This window comes from Halictus rubicundus, chromosome 3 (genome assembly GCF_050948215.1).
Source record: "Halictus rubicundus isolate RS-2024b chromosome 3, iyHalRubi1_principal, whole genome shotgun sequence".
Taxonomy (NCBI): domain Eukaryota; kingdom Metazoa; phylum Arthropoda; class Insecta; order Hymenoptera; family Halictidae; genus Halictus; species Halictus rubicundus.
Window position 1 is genome coordinate 22,352,138 of NC_135151.1, and position 11,564 is coordinate 22,363,701.

General features: G+C 39.6%; 1 protein-coding gene across 1 annotated transcript; it reads left to right on the forward strand.

The window, feature by feature from the left end:
• Positions 1–38: 38 nt before the first annotated feature.
• On the forward strand, positions 39–4,916 carry LOC143352296 (aquaporin AQPAe.a). The gene is made up of 6 exons (XM_076784625.1): positions 39–168; positions 238–413; positions 1,371–1,514; positions 1,587–1,820; positions 4,017–4,097; positions 4,382–4,916. The coding sequence occupies exons 1-6, from the start codon at positions 150–152 to the stop codon at positions 4,622–4,624; spliced, it is 897 nt and encodes a 298-aa protein (XP_076640740.1). The 5' UTR covers positions 39–149; the 3' UTR covers positions 4,625–4,916.
• The last annotated feature ends 6,648 nt before the right edge of the window (positions 4,917–11,564 follow it).

Below are 11,564 nucleotides of genomic sequence, written 5' to 3' on the forward strand. Positions count from 1 at the left end.
GATCGATAAGGCATCTTCTTTTTAAACGAATTCGAGAAACACGATAGCCGTTGATTAGTATTGTTAATAGAATTCGAGTGGTGATTACGGCGCTCGCGGTTAGAGCAATAGTTGCTGTTTAGTTCGACCGGGAGGATCGCTGGTTCAACATGGGGGACAACGTTGAAAGTGAGTCTCGAAGTGTGTAGAGGTACGAACGGAACGCAAATCAATATTTCCGATTTTATTTTTTCCCAGTCCCGAGATGGACCCTGCAAAAGGGCACGACCACCATGTTCGTCGCGGAAGTGGTCGGAACGGGAATTCTGCTGTTTGTTGGGTGCATGGGCTCCATAGGATCCATGGGCGCTGCGCCACCGCCGCCATTGCAAGCCTCCATAGCGTTCGGCATGACTGTTAATCTTCTGATCATGGTAAGAGCATTCCATTTAACGACTGGATGTGTTTTTTTTTTTTTAAATAATCTCAAGGCACTAGAAAACTGTCATTTTCCAGGTTGCAGTCTCGACAGTCTTTTAGAAATTCTAAGGGCGCGTGTCCACTTGAGAGTAAAAGTGTCGCGAGTTACTCTCGAGGGTTAAATTTGTCACTGTTTTATTTCGCAAGAAAGGAATAGCACTCGCAAATACTGACGAGTTTGTCTGTCAAGAATAACTCGCGGCAGTTTTGCCCTCAAATGGACACGCACCCTAACTCATTGTCCATTCACTTCTTTTAACGTACTTTCGCGATTATAAACCATTCCACAATTACAAATTACAGAAAGATTGCGAGATATAATATCGCTACCAATTATCGCACATATTTCAACAAATACGAAAAAATATATTTCACGAATTTACAAAATGGTAGGCAAGTGCTCATATTTATCTTCTCGCGGCCACTGTATAACAATCAGGCGTTGAAAAAATTATAGAATCTTTTGATAAGTTCCATTTTAAAAATCAGTAGTTAGAAACCAGTAGTTCTTGTTTAAATAGAATTTATAAAATCTGAAAATATATTTTTCTAGTAGAGGGGCAGATATTGTGTTCGTCTATACTGTCGTCGATCACTGTAAAAGATACTGAATGATATTCAGTATAATAGCACCATAACAATATTGAATATTTAATATAGTTCAATTGACATACCGACGTTCTAAAAATGTGATTTATTTGTAATATTTGCGCAGTATTTTTCCGACGAGGCACTTTTTAATAAGTGTTTTCAAATGATCTGTTCCTATGGAACTTTTATCAGATTCTGGAATGTTTGTTCCACAAGAATACTTCATGTAGAGGATCCTAATGATTAAAATTGGTTTGAAAAACTGTTTATTTCAATGCCCGATGAAAGCATAATTACAATACGCCTGATCTTTATGGTAGATGTTAGGCCACGTGAGCGGTGCCCACTTGAATCCAGCAGTGACGATCGGGGCGGTCATCGTGGGCATTAAAAGCATCCCAACAGGCATCATGTACGCTTTAGGCCAATTCCTAGGCGCAACTCTTGGCTATGGAGTGCTGATGGTACGATTTCGATACGTAGCCGCAAACCTAATTCAATGAGACGCCGACTTACGCATGATTCTGTCCGAGCAGATGATAACGCCACCCGAGCTCTTCCATGACGGGAACCCTAATTCGACTGCTGGCCTCTGCGTCACGGTCGTTCACGAGGGCATCGGTACCGCTCAAGCAATTTTGATTGAGATCTTGTGCACCTCTTTCATACTTTGCGCGGCCTGCGCAACTTGGGACCCTAGATGCGCTCACACCACTGACTCCACGGCCATCAGATTCGGTTTCTCCGTTGTTGGAATCTCACTCGCAGCGGTGAGTATTTTGTTACGATTTTTTTCATCAGAGTCCCACAGATTTCATGGTGCAAAGGTTTGAAAAGAAAGAATTAGGATTCATACAGTCATGCTACTCTGAAACTATCTTGCTTGTATGGGAAGCTTCACATTTTCTACGATTAAAAGATAATATTATGTCATTGTTGGCGATTTGCTTAATTTTTAAAGCTCGGTTTTCGTGCTTGGAGCTACAAAAAGAAAATACAAAATAATTATTACATTTAATGCTTTTTCATACTGTCGTCCTATGGAATGTACAAATGTGATAAAATGGTAGACGCGATTTTTGAAACTGATTAGGAATTTCCGGCAAATCTAATATTTAATGTGAAAAACTGTTTTATTGGGCCCCTGGTTGGACTTTTCAAAACAATATTTAGAAAAGTTATGGAATAGTGTTAAAATCAGGTCTGAACGACATGGTTCATGATATTATTAGTCTCTTGAATCGCTAACCCCACTATCATGCCAACTCGCTCGAGCAGTAGGGGAGGAATACGTTTCCTATACCTCCTACTACTGGAACCATAACCTCAAATTGTAAGCACATATTTCTCATAAACATATTTAAATATACATCATTTTTCGGAGTTATTGTATTTCAATGAGAGGCATACAAGGGATATTAGAAAGAAGAAACAGTAAAAACATTTTCTAATTTCACTTGCACAACAATATTTAACGTAAAATTACTTTGTACAAGAAGGATTTTATTATGATTGCATCAACTTACTCTATCTTACAGTTACGTGTAGTATGAAGTACTACGATCAGTTTTTGATGAATCGCTATCATCCTACATTACTATAAAATTTTCTGATTTTTCTAGTAAACCTAGCATATCTGTAAGAATGTCCTCTTCGACATATATTTTTCACAGTCTTATCAGAAACTACTGGATCTTTCTCTGATATATGCGTCACGCGCGTTGAAAAGTTTCATAACTTGATAAATCACACAGATACGCAAATTTTTTTATATTAACAAGTATTCCATCATTGCACATTTCGATAACTTTTGAATGTTCGATAAGAGAAAGTACGACATTGAAGTCATCAAATGTGTTGTATGTCTGAACAAAACAAAGGTAGACAAAAACTGAGAATATTATTATACAATGAATTCTCGATTATTGTCAACAACTCGGGTCTTGTCAGCGTCGTGCATCGTACAGGAGACATACCCCGAGCTGAATTATGTTTATGAGGCTTCTCGAGCTTCGAGGCCCTTCATGGAGTATGCTCCGCGGTAGTGGGGATCATTCCGCGACGCTTATCATCCAGGCCTTGGCGACATATACAGGGTGGTCCTTTTAAGTAAGGCCACCTAAATATCTCTTCAGATTATTGTGATGCAATCGATCAATTTGTTATGTAATGTGCATGGTGTCAATGGACCAAATAGCCTGGCAAGAATAATTTTTCCGAAGGTCATTTTTTCGGAGTTATCAAGGTCATCCCTGTTTCTTGATCCATAACTACATTTTTTTTTATTACAACGTGTAACTGATCGAAAAATACATTCAGACATGTATAATAGCACGATCTTGAAGTGACCTTGATCTTCGAAAATTAAAGTTTTACCTAGATGTCGAATATCTACGGCCTATAGGTATATAGAGAAATCACTGTACCGCTAAAGACTGATGACTGCACTGCGGATTGTATGTACTTATGACAAAATGGGTGCATGAAACGTAAAACAGTGGAACATCAGAAGAACATAAGGATGCGGTCGTGTTATCCTTAAATAATTAAAGTTACCGAGAGGAGAAATGAATTTTTATATTACTTCCATGTTTCGCAGTTGATGGAGAAATTTTTTATTTCATATGAAATCCGCAGTCATGACATTTATTGAGTAGCTGTAGTCCAAGGCATACAGTAATTTTGTAATTTATCTCGATCCATGTATTTTCCGATTGCATTTCTGATTAATTTTTTCTATAACTCTAGGTAGTCTAAAGTTTGTTAAAATTATTTTTTAGACCGTGTTTCGCGTTAAAAATACGTTTTATATTATTGAGAGACGTTGCTCGTCAGTAGCCGTGGGACAAATACTTTAGAAAATGCTAATAAAATTGGTTAAATAACATTAACGACTTAATTCAGCACATTCTCTAACATTTGGATTTTTCTTGTAAACGCGAATAATAATAATAATATTCTTGCAGAGCCCCTACACCGGCTGCAGCATGAACCCCGCCCGTACGTTTGCTCCTGCCCTCTTTCACGGCTACTGGAAAGATCAGTGGGTAAGTCGGTAAATCGTTTCAGTAGCGTAATTTATTGGCTCATTCAACGATTTATAGCTCCTCGTCGCGTTCTGCGTTACACAATCTGATCGCTTTACGATCTAATCTTCGATACTCTCGATAAAAGACACGAGCCCGGTTGTCTTACGCGTTCCAAGACAACGTTATCGACACACGGTGCTCCTTCCGTATTGAGAGAAATGTGCAATCTTTTGCCTGGCGTTGCACAGATTAGATTGCATTCGAAGCCCCGATAATCATTTTTCAACGAATTATTGCTTCAGATTTACTGGATTGGACCGAGCTTCGGCGCGTTACTCGGAACTTACACCTATCAACTGCTTTTCGCGCCGAAAAAGGACGTGTACACCGAAGTGCTGACGCATCCCGACGAAAAGCCGACTCTGCTCGAAATGAAATCGATAAATGTCCTGGAACCGATAACGATAGATCGGGAAACGCCGGACTCCCCGAAGGAAGGAACGCAACCTCGAAGATTGCAAATTCTTTATAAAGAAGCTTCGTAGCGACTCGTCAGGTACGAGGTATCCAAATACTTATCATCCGCCAGTAGCGGCGATCCTACGTGTCTCAAAGGGTTTCTGAAACTGCCAGAGATGTCGCTGCGACCCGCAAAATGGCGCGCACTTTATATCTCTTCCGTCGTAACTATATCATAATGTCATGCCGTAACTTCGCGGGCCAAACGAGTCACCATTTTCACTGCCTATATAGTATTTATCATTAGCAACATGAGCTCTTCGAATAATTATTTCATTATATCATCATGTTGTTTAATAAACAAATCTCCTTTGTAAACTGTCGTCCCTTTTGTCCGTTACCTAGCTACCGAAGTCCTGTATACAAAATTATAATTTATAAAAATGCCAATAATTTAGAAACGAGCCAACACGAATAAGATCCAAACGATTTTGATTGACTTTGTTTCTGCTTCGCATAGTAGCGCACGTTATAAACGCTCGGCACTCATAGTTTATTGATCGCTATTCAAAATATCGGAATATTAAGTTTCGTGGTAACTGCGACCAACTCTGCGTTGGGAGTGCCATTTATAGCAGCTTAGCATCCCCCGGAGACTGTTTTAATTTGGATCCTTTGTACCCCATGCTGAGTTTCTATCTAAATGACACTCTGTAGCTTTCTTTCACAATTTCAGCACATCGTTCTGATGTTCAATTAGCTTGATTTCAATGAATGAGATGTTCCAACGTTGTAGTCGCGACTATTTCAGTCCTGGGGAAACTGCGCAGATGCTATCACAGGTACAGCTTGGTCCGGGGCAGAATCGATAGTAAGACGGTCCATGACTCCACCTAGAATATACATAAAAGCTGCAGCAACGTTTCTACGTTTGTTTTCGACGCAGTATTCCGCAATGGAAAATTGTTGGCACCACTTACGGATATGACAATAGCAACACAAGCGATGAATTTTTCCATTCTTATTGCATACATAGCACCAAAAATTCTAACTTGTTTTTCGAACAACACTAGTATTACATTTCACAGTAATTTATCCAGTGAAACAATCCTGGGAAATATGAAAATAATTTGGACGGTTGAAAAGCAAGAAACGAATGGGTCGCTGCTCTTTAAATTTCAAGGTAATCATCCTTATCGCAGAGATACGCAAAATCGTTAACAGCTAAACAAAAATGGGTTACACCTGTTAAGTGTATTTTCGTTATCTGCTACGTGCACTTAATATTCGAACGCAATAATTGCAGGACAAAAAAATACTCTGCTCAATATACTGTGTCGCAAAACACGGCGAATACGTTCAGTGAGATGCTCAAATTATACATTTCCGCAACTAATTGTCTAGTCAACCTCTGTTCAGTGTTATTCCCATTAGCTTTCAATTGTATCACTTGTTCAGATGAAAAAATCTGGAGATAAACCTGCCGCTCTCCGTTTCTAGGGATAAACATTTCTTTTTCCCAAGACGCAGTACGGAGCAGATAATTGCTTCTAGATTTAATCGAGCTTAATATAGCTTTGACATTTTCCAAGAATCTTGGTGAACCTAGGTCAGGAACGATCGCGTGTTAAGAACTTTTGCATTTGATGCAGGCGAATCGAGAATACGTGACCCGGGGCAGGTTGTCTCGCGTAAACGCAGATTTGTTATTTATGCGTCTCGTGTATGTATATATAGTATATACATAGCTCAATGACTTTGTTTACAACGTACAGAACCGAGGCGAATAATATTTACATTCACATAAAACACTCGAAAAAGCCGAACCATATAAGGCGCGAATTCGGAGGAATTAATATGTTTGTTGCATCGCTTTTTATTGTTCTGTTTTGCGTCAGTTTCATTCCGTCGAATCGAATACACACACACATTTATACTGTGTAAAACTCGTCTGCTCCAACTATTGATTACCTGCTGCATCCATCTGTGGAATATTCTGGAATTTAACGGACCGGAGCATTTCCAATGCGCAGTTTCAGTTGCTTTTTTTTTTGGTAACATTATTGACCATAAATTCCTGTAATTATTTGCATTGCAGAGAAACGAACAAATACCCCCCTCCCGAGCAAATATTACCCGTAGTATTTGATTTTCGAGATTGAACGATATTTAAATTATTGAAAGTTCATAAATATTCCAGTTAAGTGTGCAGTTTTTTTTTAAGTCACCAGTCATCGACCAGTCGTAAATCACGTGCCGAGTATTGCTGACGCCCACGTTGAATAGTGAGTGCTATTAGAGTTCATAGACTTTCAGAAACTTTCTTGTTATACGTCAATGAATGGCTGGATTAAATAAAATACAGATCCGTCGTGTTAGTCCCTTGCCATATGCTGCGATAGAGATTTCAAACGGGATGTCCAAATGCAAATTTTAATTCGTTTAAAATGATCACTCCACTGTCATCGGTGTTTGAATAAGTGTCAAGAAGAAGGTGCAAAATTCATTGTCAAGGAATAAATAATAATCATTAACACTTCTGATCGTTTATACCAATGGAACAGTCAAGATTTGTGTGAAACACCAAATTCACACCGTGTTGGTTTTTGTTAGTCTATTTCTTGATTTTGTAATTAACAAGAAGACATACTAAGTAGACATTAATGGATAGTAATGAAATGTTGGAAGGAAATATAATGGTTTCTACAAAAATATCTTTATCGATCATTATTTACATTAAGGACCCGGTCTTTGTAGATTCGCGATAAGGTAGAGTGACCACGTTACCGACAAAAATAGGTGAAAAATGGTTTCACGTGCCTAAACTTTTCGTCCTTATATGAAAATATTTTTCGCTGGGAAAGGGCTCGTTCGAAAGAGGAAGGGTCAATCTAGCTCGCGCTGGTCATGAGCTGACGAGATTATGCGGATATTTGGTAATATAAGCGTTAGAAGTATGCCAAAAATTGACGATGTGCGTGCCGTGGAATCCAAGCATTTTTACGCCATTGGATGAGTTTTCCAAAATATCTCCAGCTACAAATTGAGCTATATTTTCTCCCGATTCTCTGCGAAACAAAGCCAAAAACTTCGCACGTTTCCGGCGTCAGAATTCATAATATCAGAACTCAATATACAAAAAATGTGACAAGTTCATCGGATCAAGACCAAGACTGATCCTAAGTCTGCGTCCGAAGGCAGTGAATGATTAATTAAAAAGTGACGTGACTATCCCGGGCCCAAAGGGCAATGCAAATCATCGGCAGCTGTGAGAAAATTTTCCGGCAAGGGATGAAACTAATTTTCAGAAAATTCCGTACCCATCGTATGACTCTGCCTCCAATTCCCCTGTCGCCGAGCCGGCAGATTGAAGCGTGGCAACGATGACATCAGCTGGTGAAATGTAATTTGAAAAATCGCGAGGTGGACGAACGCTGCGTACGTCACGACGCATCGGGTCACGCAAAGATGTCCATCGCATCCTACATTCTAAATATATCCAACGACCGCGCGGTTGCAAAACCGCCGGTTGCTATATTTATGTTATTCGATGTAACCCGTCCACCATGTCCGTATCGACGTTTTCGCATCCGAAAACCGTCGCGTCGCGTCGCGTCGCGTCGCGTCCTCCCGTCCCGTCCCGTCCCCGGGACTTCACGCATTCATGCACCTACGGAAACGGATTCAAGGCACCGTGAACTAGCGGTTCCCATCTGGACATGACAATCGTTCCGTACCTCTCCATTTTTCTGCTGGCGAATTTATCGAAGCATCTGCGCATCATTGTACCTAAGGTGGAGCTCTCCGATACCTCATCCTTACCCTCGCCAAGGAAGGTTAATCCTGTTTTGTCGCGACGGGCATTATGCGTTCGAGTGGCACACAAAGCCTCTTTTCGGGGGACATAGACCCACCTTTCTCCGGACCCCACGTTTCCTTGAATAAAATTGCATTAATTCCACGTCTTCCAGGCGCGCAGAACTGGTCTAGATGGGCAAAGAAAATTCAATAATGCTACAGCTGCTGGCAGCCGGCACGTATTGCGCAATAACGTATTACCTTTTCGAAGGGATTCACGCGATTTTTCGAACTTCGTATTTTTTCTTTATTGTCGGGAAATTGAGAAGCCGTATCTTCTATTGAAATATTCCTACGCTAATATTTTCTGTATGTTGCGAATGTACCCCTCAGTTTATCACTTTTTAACATGTCCCTCGAAACATTTTTCGGGGTGCGGCTAAATGTTACAGACAACACGAATACGTTGCATCGGCTGATTTTATAAACAAATTACGATGTACCAATCACAACACATTTAGAAACATTTGGTCGATTATACTGATGGGCATTTCATATATTAACGTCCAGTCTGTAATTTATTACGTAGCGTACATATTAGCATGCTTGTGCAATCTGGATTTTTTCGTACTTTATCATTCGCAGAAATAATTAAAAGCTATACGAGATGGGTTCGTGAGCGGTAGAATTTGGTTTAATCATATTGCGCAATAATTTACACAATGTTTCCGTGGGTGTATTGATTTCTATGAATTCAACGTCGCATATTTGAATCGTTTCTCGTTATTGTTCATAATTTGAATGAAGAACACTTGGGAGTTATAAAAAGCTAAAAAGGTAGATAATCAATAAATCAATAGGTGTATAGGAAATCGTATACAGGCGATCAACCGGTCAAAATTATGTAATCGAGATTGTGATACGCATCAAATAAAATACAAACTCTGTTCTTCCATTATCAGATTCAATTATCGTACTCGACAGGGTTTAAGTAATTAATTCGAGTATAAAGGAGTGCTGTAGATCACAATCAATAGATAAAGAATACGTTTGATAAGACAGTGACAAAACGTGATTGGTATATTGTCGATTAGTTTCCAAACTTACTGAATTCTATTTCATCATACAAATTACAAAACATGTTTATTTCAATTTTAATCAGGTTTGATTGCAGAATTCAATCTACTAAATAATTTACAGCGAAAGCAGTTTTAATATGTCCTCTGTAATACAATTTCTAATCTGAAATTGGACACTTACTGAATTCTATTTCATCATATGAATTACAAAACATGTTTATTTCCATTTTAATCAGGTTTGATTGTACAACTCAATCTACTAAATAAGTTGCAACGAAAGCAGTCCTAATTTGTAATCTGAAATTGCACACTTACTGAATTCTATTTCATCATATAAATTACAAAACATGTTTATTTCCATCTTAATAAGGTTTGATTGTAGAACTCAATCTACTAAATAAATTGTAGCGAAAGCAGTCTTAATATGTCGTCTGTAATAGTCGAATTTGTAATCTGAAGTTGGGCACTTACTGAATTCTATTCCATCATATGAATTACAAAACATGTTTATTTTAATTTTAATCGGGTTTGATTGTACAACTCAATCTACTAAATAATTTGCAGCGAAAGCAGTGCTAATATGTCTTCTGTAACAGTAGAATTTGTAATCTGAAATTGGACTCTTCCACTTCCGCAGTAGCTCGTGATAAAACGCAATCTGCACTGTCAGCAAGCGAATCCGAAACCGTCTCGGACGTTCGGTAAGGTAACAAAGTTGAACTTGCATTTCACGGCTGCTTAATGAGGACATCTTTTAGTCAGCGAATTAGATTAATTGCGGAACGTTACCACACGGCGGACGAGGTCGTGACTCTTATGTTTGTAAACACACAGCCACGCTATTCTGTCATACGTTCGTATCACCGGCACGCCTTCGAATGGCCTTCAACTCACTGGCCCCGTCCTTTTCTATGATTTTGCTTCGTCAAACATTCGGTTAGGATTAGGTTAGGGATTCTGGACGACTGTTGCGTAGTTTCCGAAACACGCGCTGCTGGGAAAAATTCCGTTGCAAGCTCAGCGAACATGATCCTGAAGCATTACGTAACATTATCACATTGTTATTTTGGTCGTGAGATCATGTTGACGGTGTCACCACCGACATATGTATAACCGCATCCTATTTTCACCTACTCACGTTAACGAGCTCGAAGGAAAAAATAGAAACAATTATCAACATTATCTTCAGACTCTACATCTATCCGACAGGCGGACAAAAGAAGCTGATGAATTATTCCCGAACCGTGGCATGGTCAACAATATGCGTAATTTTAGTGGATTGCTCGTTACTGAACGATAAAGCAAGTTAACATTTTTAAAGAATAATTCTTAAGAACAGGTATTGAATAAAGTCTTGCTGCTAGACTTTAAAGGTACACATATACGAATTTATGTATATTCCTATAAAGACATTCAAAGAGAGAAGTTTATACTAATTTATCGACCATCGACATCGAAGCATACATAAGGAAACGGGAAATAGTCGAAGGATAAGGGTCAACGGATTTATCAAGTTAAAAATAACTTGGAGCTACATTGACTTCCATCTTTATTTCACAGGTGAACATTCTTTCAATGGCCCCATATTATGACGTCTCATTGCGTCATATTCACGGCAAATCTGTACAAATTACAGTTCAAGCATTGCCCCAAAAGAAATCAATCAGAGCTCATCCAAGAACGCCGGCTGTCATCCATCCGTATCCGAACAACGAAAACAATGGCCGCGGCAGGGAACATGCTAGAAAACCGTAGGTTCTACGTATGTCGAAGTACGCAGCGAAGGGCGACCTGGATTCGCCCTTGGTTCTAGAATCTACGCCGGGATCCCCGGGAGCGGTCCTTTCTGCCGTTCGTAACGATCAAAACAAATAAAATTCACACGGCCGGCTCTGTTTGTGTATCAACACAGCCAGATAGGTCGCGACCGTTCTATCGTTCGAGAAAGAAAAAGATGAGCTGCGATCTCGTCTGGGTTAGGTTATGGTGGGGCTCCGAGCTGGAGAACGTGCCAGAATGCATGCCCCGGGCTCGACCGATCAATACTTGGTATTTTCATAAATTTTCATCGAAAACTTGGATGATTCTGATGGGCAAGGTGTCAATCGGTAGCCCTTGCCACGAGGAGTGTGATGGAGACGGTGTCAAT

What these genes read in the sequence shown, in the direction of transcription:
- LOC143352296 (XM_076784625.1), top strand. An exon ending in TTGGCTATGGAGTGCTGATG is followed by an intron (nt 1,515 to 1,586) that starts GTACGATTTCGA and finishes CTGTCCGAGCAG; the next exon opens with ATGATAACGCCACCCGAGCT. An exon ending in TTGGAATCTCACTCGCAGCG is followed by an intron (nt 1,821 to 4,016) that starts GTGAGTATTTTG and finishes ATATTCTTGCAG; the next exon opens with AGCCCCTACACCGGCTGCAG.